This window comes from Corylus avellana, chromosome 2, assembly GCF_965113065.1.
Source record: "Corylus avellana chromosome 2, dhCorAvel1.hap1.2, whole genome shotgun sequence".
Lineage (NCBI taxonomy): Eukaryota > Viridiplantae > Streptophyta > Magnoliopsida > Fagales > Betulaceae > Corylus > Corylus avellana.
The window spans coordinates 45,668,433-45,694,683 of record NC_142491.1 but is presented as its reverse complement, the minus strand read 5'-3'; the positions used below and the strand labels follow the sequence as shown (position 1 = coordinate 45,694,683).

Below are 26,251 nucleotides of genomic sequence, written 5' to 3'. Positions count from 1 at the left end.
CAATTGCTTGCTATTAGCAATCGCTAATCAGACAAACAATAATGAGAAGCCATACTGGTCCATTTGCCCAAACAAATGAGCTTCCCATAATTGCAATCATACAATTTACAATCCAAGTAGGAGATTAAATCCCGGTCCTTTTAAAACATGTTATTCCAATTTTGGCAAGTCATGACATTACTATACCGGGCCTTTAAATCATTTGCCCGAATAGGTGTTTGAATTTTTAAACGAATTGAGATCCTTTACAATTTAATTGCATACTACCTACAATCGAGCAAGCAATAATGAAAAACTCCTCTCACAATCTACAATCCAAGCCGGTATCATTTTCAAACATGTCATTCCAATTCAACAAGTCATGGCAATACCATATCCTGCCGATAAATCACATCAATTACATCTTTGCTTATGCCCATCTTTTTTTCTTTTCTTTTCTTTTCTTTTTTTTTTTTCTGAGCAAAGTAGGGCTTCATTCATTCATACCATCCAATTTTAAGCCCCTCTGTTTCAAACCAGATCAAATCCAACCCACCTTTAATCCTCACTCTTTCTTCGTGGCTGAAAGGTACCCACTGATTTTGATGATAATAATGCGCCACAGTCATCCGATATGCTTGAAACAATGAAACACACCATTTTCTTTGCTCAAGGCCATGGACCACCCACCCCCTTTCTCTACAAGATCGCCACCAATGCTCATGACGTACACTATTTCTGCATTCACAAAAATATAAAACATCAAATCTTCATGGTTTCGGGTACCCCAACATGTCACTCCAATTTACAACATTGTCACGTCATATTCTTACTGCATCATCTCAGCTCCTCTACCTCAAAGCTACCCCACTCAATTTCGGTCTGTGTTTTTGGATCAAACACCTCCTTTCTCAAAAATTTTAATTCTTAAACAATCAAGATGATTCTTAGTCAAAAAGGTTCTTGGAAAAATCATATAATTTCGATGGTGCTGCCAATTGGTTACTGTCGCATGTCATCCTCTTCAGTATCTAGAAGTTGAAATATCAGCAACATAGCTTCGAGGCCCCCCAAAAACAGTCCCATCTGCCAGACTGCCACCGAGCCATCCAAAACCCCCGCCTTTGGAAGTTGTGGAAGACTCGTATTTCGAATTTTTCGAACAAAATTTTTTTCTAAACTGAGCTAGCCACATCTCAAATGCACTTGCTTGGACATGGCCAGCACAGTTTAGGTCTTGCCATTGCCAGAGCATACCAAAGCTGCAAGGTGGAATATTTAAAGAAGAAGAAGAAAAAAAAACAAAAAAAAGAAGAAGCCCAAAACTGCCATATTTGTTATCATCTAGTTCAGAACTAAGATATTGCTTTTATATGGTTGACCAGAACTATGAACAATCGTTGGATCATGACCGTTTATTTGTTCCACCCTTTCTAATTACTGGCCAAAGACATAGCCATGACCCATCTGTTACAGAGTAACCCTGAAAAGTAAAGACCCTCTTCCTCTTCTTCGTCCCAGGCAAATCAAGAACACCCACCACAAGAATATTACAAAAAAAAAAAAAAAGTAAATAAAAATTCCAATCACGCTGCCTTATAACATGGATTTGCTCAAAAATCTGCAGCGGTCCAAAACGACAAAGGCCCACGACGCAATCAACAACTAAACCAAACATTATAACATAGTATTCAAAAGAATCAAAACATTAAGAATCGAAGAATAAAAGAGGATTAAAAAGAAAAAAAAAGAAGAACATCCCAACAGTGTCACACTGTATTTCCAACCCGTTGACGCAGACTTATTTGCGGAGAAGCTTCCCAAAATACCCTTCCAAGAAAATGGTGGGAAAATCCACGAGTTCCATTGGTGACGCCTATAGTTCAAACACAAGCAACCCGCGAGAGGCCACCCTCTGGCCATTCTATTTACAGAAATTCTTTTGCTACAAATCATCCACAACAACGACAACATATTTTGAACAAAAACCCATTAATAATCCCATCTTTCCAAGTCCACCCAAGAGGCCAAGACTGTACCTTACCCAAAAAGGTAACGAAAAGTATCTCATGGAGCTACACCATGTTTTCCGCTGCTCATCGTCCCACCAAATCCAAAATTGCAGCCCCTCAAATTAAATAAGCCCATCACAAATTTAAGGAACATACATGTAAATGAACACTGAAAAGTAGAGTATATTAAATCGAATCCACTGAACTGACATAAAACCAAGCAAAACAAAAAATAAAAATTGGATCTTTTTTCATGGTACGTTCGAGTTCCAAGTTTCTTGGAACAAACTTGTTGCATTGCACCCATCTTTTTTTTTTTTTTAATTATTTTTTTAATTTTCTTTTCCCACTCTGCGGAAAGAAGCATTGCCCAAAAGCAAAATAAGAATAAAAACCCAGCCCACGTAGCTCAACCAGCCATGAACTCGCTGTGATGACCTTAGAGAAAGAAGAAATTGCGCTCCAAACACGCAAGGCGCACGTTAGACTTCACCCCCCGCCCCTCTCTTCTCACACACATTATAGTACTTACACTTTTACAAGATAACGCCGACCCTCTCTCTCTCTCTCTCTCTCTCCCCGACTCTGTCACCCTCTCTCTCTCTCTCTGAAATTCTTTTCCCGAAAATTAAAAACAAAAAAAACTCCAATCCTGTTTTTATTATTTCCTATTTCTCTATAATTACGTGCTACAATTTATTTGTATAGAACTGTTTTATTTATTATATTCTCTCTTTCTCTCTCTCTCTCTCTCTCTCTCTCTGTGCTCTGAAAGTAGTTAGAGAAAGAAAGAGCAGATCCCTATTCTCACAGAGTCCATCGATTCGAGCTTTTCGATCAATTTCTCTGACATTATGTCTCTGGGTTCTCTCTTTTCTCTCGCAAATTCGCGTTTCTTTGTGTCTGTTTTGGGAAAATAGAGGCTTTCAGACCCTATTGTTTGCAATTGCTCTGTTTCTCGCGAAATTAGGGTTTATGGGTGTTTTCGGGATTGGGGGTTTGACGTGAAATTCAAGGGCAATTCGAATTCGGAATCGTGGGTGTTCGACATCTTTCTTCGCAAGACACAATGATAATCAAGCGGAATTTGAAATCCCAAATGCCGAGTCTGAAACGGAGCAAACTCGGCGACTCAGCGGGTGAGGACGATGACAACTCGGCCGTGTCTCGGAAGAAGAGGAAGACCAACATCAACAATGGGTATTACCCTCTCAATCTTCTCGGCGAAGTCGCTGCCGGCATAATCCCCGTGAGCTTCCGAGGGATTCTCAGCTCCGAGAAGGGCTTCGCTGCCTCGTGGTGCACCGAATTGTCGTGCTCCCCCGGTGAGGTCGAGTCGAAAACGAAGGGCCGTGATTCGACGAGAGCGAAGGCGAGGAGTGATCGTGCGGTTGCGGCCGCGGAGGTTCCACGGCCGCCGCTGGTGAGAACGTCTCGTGGCCGAGTCCAGGTACTTCCTTCACGGTTTAACGATTCGGTTATTGAGAATTGGAGGAAAGACAGCAAGACTAGCTTGCGTGATTATAGTTTTGATGAGGATACTGAATCCAAAAAAGATAAATTTAGCTTTAGAACGCCGAAAACTGGTTTGAAAAAAGATCGGAACGATGAGAAAACTGGATTGAAGTGTAGGAAATATGCGACATTATGTGAAGAAGAGGAGGGGGAGGAAGAAGGGTATCTGGGGTTTAGGAATTTCAATAATGTTAGGAAGTATTCGAGCTCACGTAGTACACTGACATCGGTGAATGAGCAGTTGGGGGAAGATGAGAACTGCCCGGTCGAGGAAATCAAGGAACAGGTTGAGTTTTTGGAGAATGGTGAGAGGAAACACGGGTTGTATGGGCCGGAGGACTTCTATTCAGGTGACATAGTGTGGGCAAAGCCGGGAAAGAAGGAGCCTCATTGGCCTGCCATTGTAATTGATCCAATGAGACAAGCGCCTGAATTGGTTTTGAGGTCTTGTATAGCTGATGCGGCTTGTGTGATGTTTTTCGGGTACTCTGGAAACGAGAATCAACGGGTATGATTTAGTTTCTATATACAGCTTGTACGTTGTATCAACTTGTATTTATGAACTTGTGTTGTTATTGTGTTTAGAAGAATGTGGGGTATTTAATAGGATACTTTGAATGATCTTGTGCAGGATTATGCATGGGTCAAGCGTGGGATGATTTATCCGTTCATGGATTATGTAGAAAGGTGTGTTGTGTTATTGTTATGTCTTTTGAACTGTGTCATTTAGATGAACCTTGTGCTTAGGAGAGAATTTGCTTGGTCTAGGTTCCAGAAGCAGTCCGAATTGAATGGCTGCAAGCCGTGTGAATTTCAGATGGCAATTGAGGAGGCGCTTTTGGCAGAAAATGGGTTTACGGAGAAGTTGGTGGCAGATATAAACATTGCGGCAGGGAACACAGCTTGTGATGAATCTATTCAGCTTAGGGGGATTCAAGAGGCTACTGGTTCAAACCAGGATCCAGACTGTCACTATGCCAACCAGGCAAGTTACTGTTTTCTTCTTTTCATTCTTGTGTATATGCATAGAGTTGCTTAAAAATTATCTGGTGAATGAATGATCGAAGTTAAAATATTAGCAGAACTTGGTTTGCTATTGGAATTTCTGCATGACTTATTGATTAAACTTTTTGTGATTGTCTGGGTTATTGATATTGCTCTGCTTGTTTGAGAATGTAAAAGGAGGAAAGAAAATAAGACTCTAGGAAAAGAAAAGAAAAGAAAAAAAGCTACTCTGGTCAACCGAGTCTCTCCGTCTCAATTAATGCAAGTTTTCTTTTGCTAAGGAAGTCTACATAAGATAAGCCTTAGGTGCAATTACATTTCCTTTTCCTTCCTTCTGTTTCCTCTGCGAGTGCAACCAAAGTGGAGAGTAGGGGTTTTTTTGCTTCTTTACTCTGAAATAAGAATTTGTCCTTGCAATCCTCATAAATCATCAAATTTAGTTCCTCTGTGCAGGATGTAGTTGGAAAGAAGAAAGACTCACGGCCCTGTGAAGGCTGTGGTGTGAACCTTCCTTTCAAAATGACAAAGAAAAATAAGATGGCAACTCCTGGAGGCCAATTTTTTTGTAAAACATGTGCCAGGGTTCGTATGACCTGCATTGTCCTATGATGCTTCTTATATAAGTTTTGCAAACAACTTTTTAGTTAAAATTCTTGTCTGTGCTCCATATTGTTTAGTGTTCACAGTTCCATGCTTTTGTATTGCAGTTAACAAAATCAAAACATTATTGTGGCATATGCAAGAAGATTTGGAATCATTCGGACAGTGGAAGTTGGGTGAGGCAGAAGCTATTCCAGAGTTGTGAATTTTTTTTCCCCTACTTGAAGATAGCAACTATACTATATAACTGTTTTCTGTTTGGATGTTCTGTCTTAACTAGGTACGCTGTGATGGTTGTAAAGTGTGGGTGCATGTGGAGTGCGACAAAATTTCCAGCAACCATTTTAAGGTCTATCTGCCACACTTTATATCTGACATTACTTTATGTTTTGTCTGCATAACGAGACGAGTAAAAGTCATTTTGGACTTCCCTCAAAAAATTTATTTGTGCTTTGTAGAATCTGGGTGGCACTGATTATTACTGCCCAACCTGCAAAGCGAAGTTTGATTTTGAGTTATCGGATTCAGAAAAGCCACAGCTAAAAGTCAAGTAAGTCCTTTTTTCTTTTTTTCTTTCTTTAGTTTCATAAGTTCAAGTAAGTCAGTTATACTTCGCGTTTGTTTTTTCAAATATTGCATTGGGAATGACCTTGATTGCAATTGCAATTGCAATGAGGATGGTGATGGTAATGACTGTCCACCACCAGCAGCAGCAGTATTATTATTATTATTATTGTTGTTTGTTTGTTTGTTGTTGTTGTCTTCATCGTAATAATTACAATCTCTTTTAATTTGCAAGAAGTTTCTCATGTGGCACTCTGATTGATATTGGCTCTGTCTCTTCACCTTTGTATTTCTAATAATTATGGAGTTTTTGTTACAGATGGAACCAAAATAATGGTCAATTGGTGCTGCCTAACAAGGTTACTGTGTTCTGCCACAGCGTGGAAGGTGTATATTTTCCAAGTCTTCACTTGTAAGCGTAAATAGCTTCATAAGTGCATAGTTTTTTTTTTTTTTTTTTAAAAAAAAAAAAAAAAAAATAGTATTTCATTATATTTTTCTATGGTTGAAGCCACTATCTCTACTTGAGTTTTCCTTGTTGGAGGAAGGCTTATAGAATTATTTTATGAAATCAATGACTTTCTACTTTTGGTTGCTCAACTTTTCATTGAAAGGATATTTAATCTAGTAATCATTTTAGTAGGTCCTTAATCGAAAATTCTTTTAAATTATATATTTTGTAACAAAGATCAAGTGACCTTCTTTATTCAATCTCTTTCACCATAATTAGCCTAAACCTTCACTCTATGGTCTATTATAAACATGCTAAACTGGTGTGTTGTGGACATGTGAGGTGCAATAAAAGGAAGTATGAACATTAAAATTCTGTGGGTGCACTAATGACTAGTTTGTTTCAATCAGCTTTGGTGCTCTCAGATTGAAGAAAGAATGATAATTAGATCATACGTGGATCATCTACAGTTATTTCTCCCCAAGTGGCTAGTTTAATGAAACATAATTGCACTGTTTTAGTTGGTAATTGCTTGACTTCTATTATCTTATGTTCCTTTTTTTATAAGTAATCGGACCCAAGGGGAGGGAGAAGGAGAGATTCAAACTAGTACCTCCGCTTCATGAAATGTGGTCCTAACCGATTGAGCTACCCCTTGGGATCCTATTATCTTATGTTCCTATAAAATGGACTCACTAAAAACTAGAAGTGTTCTACAATTTCATATAGAACCATTAGTTTATCTGCAGAGATTAAGAATTCTTTATTATTAGTTTTAATCCTTATCTAGTTCTACTTTGGATACACAATTTAAGGTGTTTTTTTTTTGACAAATGAAGATGTTTTCTTGAAGTTATTTTTTTCTTCTGTTTCAGAGTTGTCTGCAAGTGTGGGCTCTGTGGGACAGAAAAGCAAGCACTTAGTGACTGGGTAAAACATACAGGTTCCAAATTTAAAAATTGGAGGACTAGTGTTAGGGTGAAAGATTCCATGCTGCCACTGGAACAATGGGTTCGTATTATGATTTATTTTTCGTTTTTTTCATATTGCATATCTCCTCCCCCATGTCTATCTCGACATGTTTAGATAGATTCCTTTTATGAAAATGGCGTGCTGCCTGTTGGATTGATACTAGGTTGTTATCTGCATGGGGAAAACACCAAGTAACAAGTATAAAGTATGAATTTTTCAATCATCTTTAGCAAGGTTTAGTAGTATTCATTGTTTTTAGAATGCTATTTACTCAGTTTACAATCATCAAATATCATGTAGTATACACAAAGGATCTGTTGAGAACCTTGGAGAAGTGTAAATTGCCGGTTAGCAAAATCACAGTAGAAATTGAGTCATGATACAGATGTTTGGCATACAATATGAATCTGTTACCATTGTGTAGTCTTGGCTTGTGGCTATTACTGAAGTTCAATTACAAAATATGGAAGTGTTAAACGTTGCCAACTAGATCACATCTCTTTCGGCGTTATAGTTTCTTCAGGCATCCTCTTATACTGTATCAGATTGATGGTATATTCTTTTCTATTCTGCTCAACGATCTCAATATAAACTTTTTTATTAGTTCATGTCGGCAGCATCCTGTTTGGGGATAACTCTCTCTCCCTCTGTCTGACCAAGTGTGTTGCTAACTTGCTGTTCTGTAATGTCTTTTAAGAGGTCTTGTGCTGAAGACATAGTTCTAGATTTCAGGACCTTTATGTAGAATATATCGTTCTTTTCCTATTTGATTATATTCCGCCGATGCAATCTTCTTATTGATAAGGACAATGCTTGTATGTACATTCCCTTGTTACCATTATTTAGGTTCTTTTAAGTTTATGACCTCATTTATTTAGATATATCTAAAGCATTCTCATTTGACTTTGCAGATGCTGCAGTTAGCAGATTATCACGAAAATGCTCTTGTTTCTGTAAGACCTAAAAAACCTTCCATAAAAGAACGAAAGCAGAAATTGCTTACTTTTTTGCAAGGTATATGTTTCTACAAGCATAGAATTTCACACTTTGATGAGTTCCACAACCTGAAATTCTTCACTGATATTTGTAATAACTACATTCTTTGTTTTTCTCTGACAGAGAAGTACGAACCTGTTCAAGCTAAGTGGACAACAGAGCGATGTGCTGTATGTAGATGGGTTGAAGATTGGGATTATAACAAAATTATCATCTGCAACAGGTATGGGCAATATGTATTCCTTTTTCTTTTTTTTTTTGGCCTGATGGTTAATGGATAGACTGTAAAATACACCTGAAACACCTGAAGTAGTTGCACATACTGTTGTCACATGAATGTCATTGTTGCTTCTTTTTTGTTTTTTGTTTTATTTTTTCAGATGTCAAATAGCCGTGCATCAAGAATGCTATGGAGCAAGAAATGTCCGAGATTTCACTTCATGGGTTTGCAAAGCATGTGAAACACCTGAAATCAAGCGGGACTGCTGCCTTTGTCCTGTGAAAGGCATGTTTGTTTTGATAGAGTTGAATTTCATGAGTTTTGACTTGTTCATTTTTTGCAATTTAAGTTCTTTACATTAGTTTGATGTGAGAATAGATCAGATCTCTTTACAAAAATACCTTTTTTTTTGGGGAGTGTTCTGTGAAATCATATCCAATTCTATAAAAGAAACGCCCCTTTCTTTCTTCTTCTTCTTCCTTTTTTTTTGGGGGGGGGTGGGTGGGGGGTTCTTTTGCTATTTCCATGTCAAATAAATTCTATAACTACTTGCAAAATATTCATCACGCTTTTGTAAAGTTGACTTCAATATGCTACCATTATTTGAGATCTTGATTTTATTCTGGTTATACTTCTTTTGGCCTCAGGAGGTGCTCTAAAGCCGACTGATGTTGACACATTGTGGGTTCATGTCACATGTGCTTGGTTTCGACCTGAAGTTTCTTTTTCCAGTGATGAAAAGATGGAGCCAGCTCTTGGGATCTTGTGTATACCATCCAATTCATTTGTGAAGGTTTAAAATCTCATCTACTAGTGGCTGCTTTATAGTCATTCCAACTTAGCTCTTCTATTCACTTATATATCTTAATATTTAGACTGAAATGCAAATTGAAAATTTGGATACTTCTTGAGGATCACATTTCTTAAATCTTGTGAAATTGGTATTTGAATGTTACTTATTAAATTACTATCCTGGTCTTGTAACTTTTGTCATCTTCTGTTGCCAAAAAAAGAAAAACCAAGGTTTTTTTTTCTCACTGTTGAAAATAATGATGAATGATTCATGCAATATGTGAAGACTATTTTTTTGTGACCTGGCTAAATTGTTTGGAACAGCTCATGCACTAGAAATTTTTTGAATCGTGTTTAATTGTCTCATTTTGGTCCTAATGAATGAATGCATGCTGATCTAATTGAGTTGATTGGTTCTAGTATTGAAAAGTTTAGTCAATCTAAAGTTCATCTTGTTTACATGAAATTCAGATTTGTGTTATTTGCAAGCAAATTCATGGCTCATGCACGCAATGTTGCAAGTGTTCCACTTATTTCCATGCCATGTGTGCATCGAGGGCGGGGTATCGCATGGAGGTATGTTTGCAATAACTATTTCTTAAAACAATTTGTACAAAAGCATTTGCCATTTTATATAAAGAGGAAACTGAAGTTCTGGAAGTTCAGTAGAGCTGTAATAGTTCTGCATACCTTTTTGACATTTCCTATTTTATAAATTTACGTTACCTTCTGATTTATAATGAAATTTATGGAATTGAAGGGTACCTAGGAACATGATTCTTATGTGCTTCTTTTGATCAGTATCTTTGTGCATTTCCTTGTAGCATGATTTGTATGTTTTTTATTAAAAGCCATCTTGGTGAGTTGTAATGCCCAAGTTCAGCCCAATTATATGAAATTTATGGAATTGAAGGGTACCTAGGAACATGATTCTTATGTGCTTCTTTTGATCAGTATCTTTGTGCATTTCCTTGTAGCATGATTTGTATGTTTTTTATTAAAAGCCATCTTGGTGAGTTGTAATGCCCAAGTTCAGCCCAATTATATGTGAAGGGCTATAATTGGTTGCCAACAAAATATTTTGAAATGGAGTCAATATCACATGCAAAAAGGAATGTTGGATTCTTGGTTTAAATGACACTTGATAATGTACTTTTCTTTTGGATTACATCTATGACCACTCTGCTGATGTATGATTGCATTTCTCCCTTGTAAATTTCAGTTGCACTGCTTGGAGAAAAGTGGTAGACAGATCACTAAGATGGTTTCTTATTGCGCCTATCACAGGTATAAAATTTTTACTTCTGTAATATCTCTGTTTTCTTTTCCTGTTTTCTCTCTGACTTGTGCTTTTATCCAACACTTAGTGCAATGGGGCCAATGTTTGGGTTTGGATTACCCTGATATCCTCCTTTACAAGCAATTATTCTTTCGCTGTTTACAGCTTTTGCCTTTGTTTATGGTTTCATCTTATTATCTGCAGGGCACCAAATCCAGATACAGTTTTGATTGTACAAACTCCTCTTGGGGTATTTTCTGCCAAAAGCCTTCTCCAAAATAAGAAGAAGGCTGGGTCAAGGTTAATTTCTTCTAACAGAGCAAAAATTGAAGAGATACCGACAGAAGAAACTACTGAGCTTGAGCCATTCTCAGCTGCTCGGTGTCGGATCTTTAAAAGATTAAACAATAACAAGAAGGTACTTTAAATTAAAGTTTTAGATCTCCATGTCCATGTCAGGACATTTTTGCAGCTACTTAATTGCATATACGGTGGCAGGATGTGAGTTTTTTTTTTTTTTTTATGTCCTTTCGGTTTTATGGGAGAGGGGCATCCTGTGTTAGAAATATTTCTAATAAGTTTTGCATTTTCTGACAATACTGTTAACCTTACTATTTTTCTCACTTTTTTATTTTTATTTGATAATCATTAGAGAATTGAAGATGAAGCCGTTGCCCACCGGGTGATGGGTCACTGTCATCATCCTTTAGGAGCAATACAACGTTTGAATGCCTTCAGAGTAATTATCTTATCTTCCCTAGATTATATGTGAATTTTCTTGCTTTTGTTCCTTTTGATTTCGGATTCAATAGAAATCAGTCAAGAGGTAACGTGCTTGTTTTTTTCTTTAACAGGTAGTAGAGGAGCCTAAAACCTTTTCTTCTTTCCGGGAACGGCTAAACCACTTGCAGGCAAATTTTCATCCTTCCTGTTAAGTACTAATCTACTTTCAGTGTTGGGTTTCTGACTATTTTTGGTTGCAAATATTTGATTGCAGAGGACCGAAAATGATAGGGTTTGCTGTGGTAGATCTGGTATACATGGATGGGGGCTTTTTGCACGTAGAAACATTCAAGAAGGGGAAATGGTATGTTGGTTAAAGCTAAATTATAGATGTGATAGCAATGCACTTTTTCTTTTCTATTTTTTCCCCTTAAGATTTCCTTCATCTGCCCACTCAAAGGCATGCAGAGGTCATACACAGACATAGCATGCTTTTGAAGTGCTTTTTAGTGTATGATTGCTTGCTGCATGTAAAGCCTTGTAGTTTTATCTGCTTCTTCTACCTTTTGTTTTTTCTTTCCTTTTCTTGTTGGAGGCCCTGAGGATTCTGCAATGTCCTTGGCTTTCCTCTTGAATCTAAATACGTTATTTTTTATGGAGTAACAAGTATGTGTTTGTGTGAAGGTTCTCGAATATCGTGGTGAACAAGTTAGGCGCAGTATTGCAGATCTGAGGGAGGCGCGCTACAGATTCGAAGGCAAAGACTGCTATGTGAGTTGTTAAAAAACATAGTACTTTTGTTATTTCCTTTTTATCTTTGCACTAAAACAACTACTTTGATATATTATCTTGCAGCTCTTTAAGATCAGTGAAGAGGTAGTGGTGGATGCCACAGACAAAGGAAATATAGCACGCCTAATTAACCATTCGGTGAGTTATGTTTGACATCTGAAATGATGGAAGCCTTCACAAAAAGAATAACTTATGGCGAATATAACTCTTAAAACATCCTAAATCGACTTAAAACCATAAAAGAAGCTGCTGCCGCACTCGATCGAATGGTAGTACAAGCCCATTCAAACGGTGTTTATAATTTAGAAATCCACAGAAAATTAGCTAATGTTGGAGCAGCTTTGTGGTAATGGAACCAGCCAGAAAAAGCTGATAGAATTTAGAAAGGACTTGTAACTCTTTAATTTATATCTTCCCTTAATAGACCAATTAGTAGTATCATTTATTCTTACTGTTCTGTCCTTCATCCAGTGTATGCCCAATTGCTATGCGAGAATCATGAGTGTGGGTGATGATGAAAGCAGGATTGTACTTATTGCCAAGACTAATGTAACTGCTGGTGACGAGCTAACGTAAACTCTCTCTCTTGCTCTCTCTCTCTCTCCCTCTCTCTCTCTCTCTACTGCGGCTTAATGCATTCTTGTTGGTTGGTTGGTTGGTTGCAGGTATGATTACTTGTTTGATCCTGATGAGCCTGATGAGTTTAAAGTTCCTTGTTTATGTAAAGCTCCCAACTGCCGGAAATTCATGAATTAGGACACACCATACCCCCATTGTTTCTCCGCAAGGAACACTAACCCTGTCCCCCTCTCTTATGGGACCTCACAGTTATACCAAATTTGTAATTTTTTAGAGCCAAAAAAAAAAAAAAAAAGAGAGAAAAGGCATAATGTATTTTTGTTTCTATCTTTCTTTCTTTTCCTTTTCTTTTGACAATCTTTAAAGCTTAATAAAAGCTTTAGATCTGCCAGCCTTTCGGCTTTGGGCTTTTGTGTAAATTTGTTGACTCAAACTTCATCCCTCTAATCAAAAGCTAACCCCCTTATTTTCTTCTTCTTCTTCTATTCAATAATACCCATTTATTCAGTAGTTTGGAGGTGGCTTCTTTCCACAATGCTGTAGGATTGTTTCCTGCACAATGGATACAACCTCCCAATTTTTTTGTCTTCCTGGAACATGGATACAAAGGGAAAGGAGCTTCAAACTAGGGTCTTTCCCTGTGATTGGTATTGGCAGCCTGTCCAACCTCTGCATGAGAGAAGCCTTTGATGGAGCTCATTTGCTTGATTCCTGTGCGGGTAGTCCGAGACCTACCGTGTACATGAGAACATGATTCCCATATATAAGATGTCCAATAGCTTGGTGGAGTTGATAGCTGATCGTATTTGATATAGTAGAGTTGATGGGAGTTTTTGCAGATGGTCGAGTCATTTAAGAAAATTATTCTAAGCTTGGAAAAAGTTGAGAGACGCGTTCAGGTGTGCGCTCAAATTTTGATTCCATTTAGTTGTAGAAATTTCAATGATGACAAACTGCACAAGTGCTACTCTGTTTTAAGACGCGAGAAAGAATGGGCTGAAAGAAACCCACTTTTCTTTTCTTTTTTTCTTAACTTCTGTGTTTATCCTAAATGTTGGTTCAGTTTATGCATGGCGAAAAAGAGCTTCGTCTTAGCTCTTTAATATTCAATTTTTTCAATTATGGGCTGGGCTTATGAGTTGGGTATCCTATCCCAGATCAAAGTAAACTGGGGTTAGAGCTTTTCAATGTAAGCCCAACCCAATAGTATACAAAAAGGGTCCCCAATAAAGTAAAAAAGTTACGAAATTTTTGGGTTCGGATTCGACAGATAAAGACCCAAAAATTTGAAAAAACCTCAAAAAGTGAAGCATCAAGCATATAATATATTTTCCAAACAGAAACTTGATTTGATATGCCTCCATAGTAGCGATTTAAAAGCATTTTTAGTTGTTGATTCGCGCCTGCTTAATTACTTACTATCATGCCTAAAGATTATTCTCTTTTCCTCGCAAGCAGAATGGCCTAAGCCATTAGTAATGGTTGGAAACACTTTCATTCAGATAAAAAGAAGTTTTCTTTTTACAATTTTTGTGGGGACTTTATATTCATTTGGATTTCTTTTTATATATATATATATATATATATATATATAAATGAGACAGCTAGAATAGACTGATAAAAAGAGTAAAACATAATAATAAACGTGAAAATTTTATAGAAAAATATTGTAACATGCATTATTGCACACGACGGAATCCAAATCAGATATTTCAATACCAAATCAAAGAGACGTAGATACCTAAAACTTTAGAATCCTCTTTGATGACATGGATTATGTATGCATGACACAACGTACGGTAAAAACTTTAATATTCAAAGTGGCAAGACATTGAACACATTATCAAACGTCACAATTAAGGAAGACAAGAACGTGGCATCCGTTCACATTGTTTGAATAAAATTTTAGGTATCTTTATAAGAAATTGACAACTCTTTTTTATTGAATCGATTTTATGAGATGAGTTAGACCCATAAATTTTTGCATAGTATCAGATCTTACTACAGGACGAATGAGGTCTACACTACTTACCATGTGACAATGACTATAAAAAATGCTGGGCTGCACGTGATGAATGGTATTAAAGAATAATCTCACATTCCCTGTAGACAAGACCTTAAACATATTTATAAATAATAAATAATTATCTCTTATTAAACCGATTTTATGAGATGAGTTAAGCTTATCAATTTTTTTAATTTTAAAAAAAAATTCTAAATCAGTGTCGTCATGTGATGTAACCCAAGTTGTACACCAAATGAAAAAGGAAAAGTTTATGGAAGTGTCCACTTGGAGAATCGAGACACTGATTATGCTGTCCTCCAATTGTCACGTTGACTAGTCCTACTTCTATCTGGGGTTCTAAATTTCAAGGCTGGGGTCCATAATTCATTATTGTATGTTCATGAGTTGAAAATTGTTGAAATTGCTGTTTTTATGGATAAGAAGAAAGAAGTTTTCATAGAGTGAGAATGTTTTTAATTTGTATTGGTAAGCATTTCCAATATCTTATGTTTAAATTGAACCTAACAATTTTAGTTGAGATTAAAAAGTTAATATATATATATATATATATAATGTTCAAGGCTGAAGCTATATTTATAAACATATAATATATAGTTGAGATGAATTTGGAGCCGTCAAGCATTGTGTATTAATATTATTAATGCTAGTGGAAAGTGGGTCCATTAATTTACCCAATAGGAAAGAAGATGGACCCAAAAGTCAAAGAATGGCACGAGGCTTGTATTTAGGTAATTGGTGTCACAACATTGGAGGCTTTGACCACTGTAGTCCGTACATGTTGGTTGGGTAACCACTAACCACTAACCAGCACCGTTGGTAAAAAATTTGTACAAAGCTGCTTTCTTTCTTGTTTCATTCTGAGTCTGTGAGAGAGAGAGAGAGAAAGAGATTTAAGATTTTTGAAGCTCTGCAAGTTTAGCACATGCTGATCACAAATCGACTGTAGAGGAGGAGGAAGGAGGTATACACTTTTAACTCTCATTCAAACACCCTTTCTTTAGCTTCTTTTTTTATTTTTTATTTTTTGTTTTGTTTAGCGATGCATGTGTTATGAAAGTGAAAGTTTAATTATTTTGTGCGTTGAATAATTTATTACTGCTTTACCCGGTTTGAGGTGACAGGCTCGCTCATACACATTTATTTATTCCTAACTCATTCTTTACTCCAACGTACGTGATGATACATACCTGTTTATTCCTATCTCATTCTTTCTTTAATATTATATACCACTACAACTTCAAATCAATTTGATTAACTTCCAAATTCCAAGTGCTCTTTACTTGCACTTGGAATTAATGGGTGCACCCCTCTGACTCTCTCTCTCTCTCTCTGACAGTCACTCTCTCTCTCTGTGACAGTCACTGCAAATGGCTGCACCCCTCGTCTACTTTTTGCACACATATGCAATATCAAAGTTTTAGTATTCTTGATTTCTTGTTGATTAACCTTCCTTTGTAGGAATATATAAAATGAAAGAAAGCTAGAATAGACTGACAAGGACTTAATGTTAAGACTAAAAAAGAGTAAAGCATGCTAAATAACATGAAAATTTTATAGAAAAAATATTTTAACATTATTGCACTCGGTGCAACGTACAAGACCGAATCTTGATCCAATATTTCAAGACCAAATCAAAGCTCTAGAACTTTTAGTGACGTAGATACCTACAACCTTAGAATCCTCTAGGCTCTAGATGTATACATCACACAACGTTCGGTAAAAACTTTAATATTTAAAGTCGCAAGACGTTGAACCAAAGGCCAATAAATGATCGGATGTAATCGAGTCGAGTTATGTCGAGTTTTAAGACTTTAATTTTAAGATTGATCTGTTTATGAAAATATTTATTCGAGTTAAATTATAAAATATGTGTTTAAGATTGACTCATTGAAAGTTCAAGCTCGCTGAAAAAAGCTAATCGAACTGAGTTGAACTTGAGCTCAAGCTATATAAACATTTTGTTTGAAAAATGGCCCAATACTATTATTAAAAATAAAAAAAAATAATCAATTTTCAACATTCTTAGTTTTTATACAACTTTAATAACTTTTTACTATTATTCAGATAAAAAAAAAAAAAAATTACTACAAAACAAAAATATTCACTTTTTCATATAAAATATTTTTACTCTAGTGAAAAGAACTTAACACGAGCTAAACACAAAATTAAATAATTATGGTTGAAGAATTTGACTCGTTTAATTAAATGAATTTAATTATGATCGATCTATATAATCTTATATTTATGTTGTTAACATAATTGATAATTTTTTTAATACAAAAATAGAGAATTATGGTTTGTTGATCGGCTCATCTCCAGCTCGATCCAGCTGGTCCACTTGGAAGTGGAAACCTGCAAAACTAACCAATTTGGTCATCTCAAGGGCGGCTCCCTTTTCTGTAGTCCTTTTTGTCGTTCTCTGGAGCAAATTTTCTTCTAGAAAAAACAAAAAAGCTACAAACTCAATTGGCATCCAACCTACAACAGCCAACAAGGCTGATGTGAACTAAAATGTTATAAAATATTTAAACATAGCTCAGATGGAAAGGATCAGGCTTAAATGGGGTAGGAAGACAGAGGCGCGGAATTTACGGGAGAGAGAAATAAGAGAGAGGGAGAAAAAGGTTCGTTTTTCAAACTGTAAATTTTTTTTTAATAGTGTCACGTCATCTACAAAAGAAAAAGAAAAAAGAAAAAAGAAAGAAAGATATTGTAGATGGTGTAGGATTAGTGTTGAGGTAATTGGTCGACAAAGAAGATGCATAAATGATAAAACGACCTGATTGGAGGGGCACAACATTCGAGGTTTTGATCCGTACATTGTTACTTGCGTAACAAATGACGTGCACAAATTGTCTTTTTAGTATAAATATATATATATAGGCTTCACAACTTTGTTTCTTCATTCATTCTGAAAGCGTAGAGAGAGAGAGAGAGAGAGAGACTGAGAGATCGAGAGGTTTTTGAAGCTCTGCAACTGCAAGTTTCGCACGTGCTGATCACGAAGCGACTGTAGAGGAGGAGGAGGCAGGAGGTATACACTTTTATTAGCTCACAAATTAAATTCCGGTCGTTTGGCTTGGTTTTAACGGCCAAATGAGGTCGTTTTTGCAGTCTCTTGCGCAAGTGTTGGATTACTCTGGTTGAAACTTGAAACTTGAAACCAACAACTTTTAGGCTTAGCTCAAGTACTGGATCATCTTCCAAACACCCTTTCTTTGGCTTCTTTTTTTTTTTTTTTTTTTTTTTAGCTTTTTTGTTTTGTTTAGCGATGCATGTGTGTTGTGAAAGTGAAAGTGAAAGTGAAGGTGTAATTATTTTGTGGGTTGAATAATTTGTTACAGCTTTACCCAGGTTGAATAATTATTCCTAACTTATTCTTTACTCCAACGTGATGATACTGATACATACCCGTTGATTCCTATCTCATTCTTTCTTTAATATTATATATTTATATAACACCACAACTTCAAATCAATTTTGAAATTTCCAAATTCCAAGTGCACTTTACTTGCACACTGACGTGTCACTGTCACGTCAGTTAAAAAATCTTTTTTTAAAAAAAAAAAAAAAAAAAAACTTTTTTTTCTGAAAGACTGCTGTTTCTCTCCAGCTGAAGTACTAAAGAAGGAAGATGGAAGCTAAGGGGCTCTTGAGTCTCAAAGATGTCGAGGGTATCCACGCTGATCCAACTAATTTGTCTGAGTTTGAGAAACTTGTACTGGTTGCTGAAGTTGCTTCTTCGAAGCATGAGGCGCAAGAAAAAGAAGAAAAAAAGTCTAAAATTAGGAAGAAAGCAAATCACAGCATCATGAGATCAACGAAGAGGCGGAAGCTGAATATGGGCACCCTTCCAAAGCCACAGCCGGTCTTGCCTGAGGAAATCAAGAAGCGTATCAACGCAATGGGTGGAACCCAAGAGGACATGGTCATTGAAAAAGCCCTGTATCGAGCTGACGTGAAGCTGAACAACAATCGATTATCCATGCCTTTTGGGCAGGCCAAGGAAGGTTTCTTGACAAAGGAAGAGAGCGCACATCTTGCAAAACCAAAAGAAAATATAATAGTGCCGTTCATCGAACCCTCCGGTAGGTACGCTGAGATGACTTTGGGGCAGTGGGACATGCCCAAAAAGTCGGGGAAGACAAGCTCAATGTATGTGCTGAAGACTAATTGGAACAGGGTTAAGCAAGCGAATCGACTCGAGAAAAATGATGTGGTGCAAGTTTGGTCTTTTCGGGTTGGCACTGAGCAACAACTCTGCCTGGCTCTTGTTGTGGTTAGTAGCTCAGGTGGCAACCATGGAGGAAGAGATGGAGGAGAGGCTGAAGAAGATGCCGGTACTAGCTACAAAGCCAATTAGATTAGCTACCAAAGAGTCCCAAAAGCTTTTTTGTTAAGAATAGATGGAATGGGACCAATGATGAGGAAAACTAAATAATTTTGTATTTTAATTTTATTTGGGTCTTATTAGTTAATTACGTTTTTGTAATTAGATTGGTGTAATGGGCCCAACCCAAAGTCAGTAAATAAAGGACTTGGTAGTTCATTTGAATTGGATAGGTATTTTTGTCTTTTTACTTTTTGATAGGACAAAAATACTTCTCTAATATAACTAATAGGATATTATCCAGATCCTAATTCCAAAGAGCAGTCAAACTAGGATTAGGGTTTTTGTTCATCTATTTAAGTCGTCCTTTTGTAACCCTTTAGGATAGATTATGGTTAATAAAAAAGATGTTTTCTCGAAGGTATGATTTTATTTTTATTTTTATCTATTTTTTATTGTTCTCCTTCCATCTTCGGTCCTACATTCGCTTTTTGGCTTCAATTTCAAATTCAGTATTATATGTTTGCTCTAGTTTTTGTTGAAAACAATGTTTTTTTATTCATGGGCAATGAGCTTTAACTTTTAAGATATTGGTGTATCTATATATTTATAGATGCTTTAATTTTCATGTTTATCCTAATTGTTAGTTCAATTTATGCATTGCGAAAAAGAACATCGTCTTGACCTCTTATATATATATATATAACGGTTATTGGTTCGAACTATGGGATTGGGTATCCTAGCCCAGATCGAACTAAGTAGGGATTAGTGCCTTTCACTGTAGGCCCAACCTAGGTTCGAAAAAGGGCAACCCAATAGTATCCAAAATCCAAATTGGGCTTAGTGCAGCCCATAAGGTCCATAAAACAAGAAGTAGCAAGCCTATGAAAAGATGGAGAAGAGGGATGTAGTGGCAGCAGCCAGCAGGTGCAGTGAAGCAGACGCAAGTACTGACCAAAGTGCAGATAAGTAGTCAACTCAGTCTCCAGTATGAAGATAGTCACGCTTTTGGCTTCTGATTGGACCCTTTTCATTCTAGTTTCAAGATTACTAGTATTTTTTATTTATTTTTTTAATGTTCAGTAGAATTCATGTATGTCAGAGTCTATTGACCGAGTGTAGACTCTGCAATTTTGACTCCTGAAGTTTCTGCTTTCAACCAAAAAGCTGTGGATATAAATACCTTTTGCGATCTACGGAGTGAGAGAGTTAAGAGTTACACATACAATATGATGAAAAGCCACTAATATTGAATCCTTTGTTTATATTTCATTCTAAGTATGGACAATTTTTTCTGCAGCGGCAACTTCTCAATCTTCCTACCCAGTTTGTCTAAGTAGTACACAATTTTTTTCAGGGTTTCAATTACCTCTTCACTCTCGTAGTCTCGTGGCCAAACTCTTTCTCTTGGATACTCCGAATTCTCTTGAGCACCTCCAACAACTCGCCATCATCCTTCCCCAATCCACTCTGAATGAATGGACACCAAACAGTCCAGAGCCTCCCCTGCCATACAAAGTAGAAAACATCAGATACACACTGAATAGAAATGACGACCATATCCAACATAAATGGAGAGGAAAATAGAGAAAATTGTAAGTCTTTTTGACCATTAAGAAAGAAGTAAGAAAACAAAAAACAGGAAGAGAATCTTTTCCAAATGCCTTTTCACGGATGCGCAAAACCTCCAGGGCAAGCTGCTCAGCTTCTTCATTCTGTTTTAGATGGTAGAGAGTGGCGGCAAGATGCAACATTGGGAAGCTGATGGATTGATCATCAGGCCCAACTGTCTTCCTCACGATTTCCAAACTAGTCCTCAGCAAGCGTTCAGCCTCCACAAAATTCTTTGAGCGTGAATAGGAGGCTGCAAGATTCAGAAGGTGTGTCACTGAGCTGGGATGCTCTTTTCCTTTATGCTTCTCAGCAATCAACAAGCATTCCTCCAACATTTCTCGACCTTCTTTTCCCCTGAAGAGCAAAGAGATGACAAGTAAAGGAAAAGCAAACTAAGCAGGGAAAAAAATCACAAAAAGTGCAAAAATGAAATTACTATGTCAAAATTTCAGAATGTAGCCCACAATATTTAGATTGCTTTTTAGTAAAGAAAACAAAGCAGAACATACATGAAGTACATTTCATTTTTAATCCCAATGAGAATTGACTTTACCTTCCTACAACATGAAGTAACTCTGCCAAATCTATCCTCATCTTCTCCATTATGCCGTCATCTAAAGCCATATAATTTGAATCCTTGATGATTTGAAGTGCATTTTTATATAATTGAATGGCCTCATCAGGGTTTCCTGTGTAAAATTTGAAAAAGAATCAAGATGTTTTTAGAATCAGAGTGATTTATGAAAGAGAATACATAATTTGATAACCAAGCTGAGAGACATTAATAGAATGCCCTGGAATTTCACACGTTTTCATAGGACATTTGCTCATCAAACAAATAATTTTGAGCAAATTTAGGACTCTAATCGCCCATGAATAAACTTATTTTCTATCATTAGCCATAATCACTATCTATAAAAATGAGACAAAGCTAGAATAGACTGACAAAAAGAGTAAAACATAATAATAAACGTGAAAATTTTATAGAAAAATATTGTAACATGCATTATTGCACAAGACGGAATCCAAATCAGATATTTCAATACCAAATCAAAGAGACGTAGATACCTAAAACTTTAGAATCCTCTTGATGACATATACATGACAGAACGTACGGTAAAAACTTAATATTCAAACTGGCAAGACGTAGAACAAATTATCAAACGTCAAAGTTGGACAATTAAGGAAGACAAGAACGTGGCATCCGTTCACATTGCTGTTTTTATGGATAAGAAGAAAGAAGCTTTCATAGAGTGAGAATGTCTTTATTTTGTATTGGTAAGCATTTCCAATATCTTATGTTTAAATTGAACCTAACAATTTTAGTTGAGATTAAAAAGTTGAGTTTTAATATATATATATATATATATATAATGCTCAAGGCTCAAGCTATATTTATAAACATTTTGTTTGAAAAATGGCCCAATACTATTCTTAAAAAAAAATAATAATAAAAATCAATTTTCAACATTCTTACTTTTTATATAACTTTAATAACTTTTTACTATTATTTAAATAAAAAAATTATTAAAAAAAAATGTTCACTTGTTCATATAAATTAAATATTCTTATTTTTTTTCATATCAATCAATTTGTACTTTTGACATAAGCTAAACACAAAATTAAATAGTTATTGTTAAAGAGTTTGATTTGTTTAATTAAATGAATCTAATTATAATTAACTTATATAATTTTATATTTATACTTTTAACGCGACCTGACTCGGCATGATAACATGATAACAGATAATGTTTTCAATACAAAAATAGAGAATTATAGTATGTTGATCGGCTATCTCGAGCTCGATCCTGGTCCACTTCCAAGTGGAAACCTACAAAACAAACCAATTTGGTCATCTCAAGGGCGGCTCCCTTTTCTGTAATCCTTTTTGTCGTCCTCTGGAGCAAATTTTCTTCGAGAAAAAACAAAAAAGCTACAAACTCAATTGGCATCCAACCTACAATAGGGGTGATGTAAATGTGACACACCATTAAAAAAAAAAAAAAAAAAAATGATTTGGATAGTCAACAAATTGAAGTGTTGACCACTAGCTCGGAGACACCGATGATGCTGTTGCTGTCCTCCAAAACTTGCATCCATAAAGTTGGTGGACGGTATAATTGACACGTAAGTATTCGTACTTTTAGTTGGGTTCCAAATTTTAAGGCAGTGTCATTTTCACGTTATAAGCACAGGATAAAAATGAAAAAAAAAAAAATTTAAAATGACACATGTTTATATATGATTATTAATCGTCAATTTTAATTTTTTTAACTGATGAAATATAGTTTTTTGTCGTAAGATTATAGTTTGATAGGATCAGGTCTCATAGTTAGTAGTTCATAAAAAAAAGTATCAAGACACTGTAATTTATGAGGGCAAAAAATAACTACCCATTTTACAAGACCAAAACCAAATCCTATATTTCAATACCAAATCAAAGATCCAGAACTTTTAGTGATGTAGATACCTAAAACTTTAGAATCCTCTAGATGTATACATCATAGAACGTACGGTAAAAAACTTTAATATACAAATTGGCATGACGTTGAACCGAAGGCCAATGAATGATCAAAGTATATAATTGAACTGTACTTTAAGATTTTAAGATCGGCTCGTTTATGAAAATGTTTATTTGAATTTAAAATGTATTATAGACTAATTTGTTGAAAGTTTAAGATCGTTGAAAATGCTATTTGAGTCGAGCTAGACTAAACTTGAGCTTGAATTAGACTATTAAACATTTTGGTCAAGGCAGAATTTGTACTTGTAAACATTTTGGTGACGATATCAAAATGTTAGTTTTTTTTTTTTTTTTTTACATGTTCACACAAAGGAAAAGAGACGGTGATTTGAACTAGTGACTTTCGATTTATGAGGCGTGGTTCACAGCCTATTGAGTTACCCCTTGAGAACAATGTTAATTAAAAACTTATAAAAGAAAAAAAAGTTTGTTAACAAACACATACTTGAGAATGGATTTAGCTTCTTTGCGGTAGCTCAAAACTAACCTACATAGGAGATATTGGGTGGGTAATGGGTGTGGCCATTCAATAAAGTATAATAAATAAATATTATAAACAAATCAATAATTAAAAAACTAAAAATATAAAAAAAAAATTAAAACAAAAAATAAAGTAATAATTAAAAAAAAACCCAAAGGGATGGCTCCAGCCAACCCTTGGTCAAAATGGGTGGCCTGCCACCCCCATTTTGGCCAAGGGGGTGTCTAGAGCCACCTCCCATGGGCACTTTGGGGGTGGTCGAATGGCACGAACTACTCCCAATGCCTTTGGCGTGGTCTTGCCACCCCTAAAAGGCTAAAAACAAAAAAATTGGGTTTGGTTTGTGGGGTGGTCCGGCCACCTCAAAAAGGCTAAAAGAAAATAAAATTTGGGTTTGGTTTTTGGGGTGGTCCAGGCTGTCCAGTCACCCCAAAAACCAAACCCAAATTTTTTTTATTTCATTTTGGCCTTTTTGGGGTGGCCGGACCACCCCAAAGGTCATGGGGGTGGTTCAGCCACCCCCAAACCGCCCATGGGAGGCGGCTGGAGCCTCCTTTGGTTTTTTTTTTTTAAAAAAATTCTTTTAATACTTTTAGTTTTTTAATTATTGATTTGTTTATAATATTTATTTTTTAATAATTTATTTATTGTATTTTATTTAATAGGTGGGTCCCACCCATTATCCACCCACTACCTCCTGAAGCAGGATCCCCTTCACTTGAGGGGAAAAATGAGAATCTCATTTTCTCTAATCTCATCCCGTAGATGAATTTAAGGGTTCAAAATATTCCAATATCAAAACTCAAACATAACCACACAGGATTTTATACAAAATTTAAATTAAAAAATTAATTAATTTAAAAACAAAATGAAAAAAAATAAGGGGCGGCTCTGCCCAGAGCCTCCCATTTGGGGGTGGCGCGCACCCATCCCATGGCCATGGGGTGGGCGCGCGGCCACCCCATGGCCTTCATGGGGTGGCCGCGCAGGCCTTTTGGGGGTGGTCACGTGCCACGCCCAGATCTGCTGGGGGTGGCCACACGGCCACCCCATGGGCTTCTGGGGGTGGCCGCTCGCCACCTCTAGATCTGCACGGCCACCCCCAGCCACCCATGGGATGGCCGGCAGTGGCGGCGAGCCGCCCCATGGGTGGCTTTTCCTCCAATTATTTAAAAATAAAAAAAATAAATAAATAAATGTTTTTATTATTTATAATCAGCTGTGTTTGGTTTATTTTTGAGTTTTGTATTCTTAGATGTTTTAAGCACTTAAATACTTTGAAAGGCTAAGATGTCAAAAAAAATTGAGATTTTTCAATTACTCACAATTGGAGGGAATCCTGATCCCTATCTCGGTATCTCCTATCTGCTGTTGTACAGTGCAGTTTTGAGGTACCGCATAAGCCAAATCCGTTGAGAATTGAGATGAATTTGAAGCCGTCAACAGTGTCAATTAATTAATATTAATTCTAGTGGTAAAGTGAGTCCACTAATTTACCCAGTTGGAAGAAAGATGGACCCAAAAGTCAAAAAAAAAAAAAGGCACGACGCTTGTATTTTATTATATTAAGCAAATTGGTCCAATTGGATCACAAAACGACCCCAACCCAAAAAAGATGCATCAAAATTGATTCCAAAACGACCTGATTGGTGGCACAACATTCGAGGCATTGATCCTGGTTGGGTAACACGAGTATATATCTGCTTGGGCTTCACTCATTCTGTGAGAGATTTTTGAAGCTCTGCAAGCGACTGTAGACGAGGCAGGAGGCAGGAGGTATACACTTTTAGCTCACATTCTCTCTCTTTGTAATTTTTTAGCTCACCAATCACCTCGTTTGGTTTGGTTTTAACGGCCAAATGAGGTCGTTTTTGCAGTCTCTTTCGTCTACACTTGTTGAAACAAACAACTTTTGAGCTCAAGTACTGGAATATCTTCCAAACTACCTTAGATTATTGAATTATGGCACTTTTTTTTTTTTTCTTTTTTTTTTTCAGTGATGTGTTGTATAAGTGAAAGTAATTATTTGAGGTAACTTTACTTTAGATTATTGAATTATTATGCGATTTGAAAAGCTCCTCTAAACTTCAAAACCTTTTAATTTGGACGCATGAACTTTCAATTATCAATTTGAATCCCTCTATCAGATTTACCCGTTAACTTCACTGATTTACTTCTAAAAAGACCAAAATATCATTGTTTTTTTTTTTAACTTTATTATTATTATTTTTAAAAAAAATTAGAATTAAGAGTAAATTTAAAATTTTATAAAAAAAGTCAGAGGTATAAATGTTATTGTCTCACTTTTAACTTTTTAAATATGACGAAAATGTTCAAATTAATTGCAATTGAAAGTTTATGAGTTTAAATTGAGAGGTTTTAAAGTTTGATACTTTTCAAATTACGTAATAATTTAAGGGTTTAAAGTAAAATTACCCCTAATGATTTTGTGAGTTGAATAATTTGTTACTCCTTTACCCAGATTGAGGTGACAGGCTCATACTGATTTATTCCTAACTTTTTTTTTATATATATTTTTTTTAGGGGAAAGTCCACATAACCCCCTCAAACTACCACTCAATTGATAATGTCCCCCCCAAACTTTCAATTGTGACAATATCCCCCCCAAACTACCAAAAATTGTCAATGTTCCCCCTAATGACGAAATTACCCTTAGTAAAATTTTTTTTTTTAAAAAAAACTAAAACTAAAACTTCTAGAACAAACCTAAAACTAACAAAAAAAAAAAAAAAAAATAGAAAAGAAAACCAAACGAGGGCCAATTTTTTTTAAAAAA

At 36.0% G+C, this 26,251-nt stretch overlaps 2 protein-coding genes across 3 annotated transcripts; both read left to right on the top strand.

The window, feature by feature from the left end:
• The first annotated feature begins 2,406 nt into the window (after positions 1-2,406).
• On the top strand, positions 2,407-12,962 carry LOC132181581 (histone-lysine N-methyltransferase ATX4). Of its 2 annotated transcripts, XM_059594833.2 has the most exons (23): positions 2,407-4,014; positions 4,138-4,193; positions 4,275-4,491; positions 4,965-5,093; positions 5,219-5,287; positions 5,392-5,460; positions 5,570-5,661; positions 5,995-6,087; positions 7,002-7,137; positions 8,010-8,112; positions 8,218-8,317; positions 8,475-8,599; positions 8,962-9,107; positions 9,578-9,682; positions 10,329-10,393; positions 10,590-10,803; positions 11,038-11,124; positions 11,240-11,296; positions 11,383-11,472; positions 11,793-11,879; positions 11,964-12,038; positions 12,372-12,472; positions 12,566-12,962. In XM_059594833.2, the coding sequence occupies exons 1-23, from the start codon at positions 3,061-3,063 to the stop codon at positions 12,654-12,656; spliced, it is 3,261 nt and encodes a 1,086-aa protein (XP_059450816.1). In that variant the 5' UTR covers positions 2,407-3,060; the 3' UTR covers positions 12,657-12,962. The 2 variants fall into 2 exon arrangements, with proteins under 2 accessions (XP_059450816.1, XP_059450822.1); XM_059594839.2 differs by lacking the exon at positions 4,965-5,093 and having other exon boundaries at positions 2,408-4,014.
• Positions 12,963-17,433: 4,471 nt separating this feature from the next.
• Positions 17,434-19,067, top strand: LOC132166903 (B3 domain-containing protein At5g24050). The gene is made up of 2 exons (XM_059577759.2): positions 17,434-17,539; positions 18,119-19,067. The coding sequence occupies exon 2, from the start codon at positions 18,140-18,142 to the stop codon at positions 18,866-18,868; it is 729 nt and encodes a 242-aa protein (XP_059433742.2). The 5' UTR covers positions 17,434-17,539; positions 18,119-18,139; the 3' UTR covers positions 18,869-19,067.
• Positions 19,068-26,251: the final 7,184 nt, after the last annotated feature.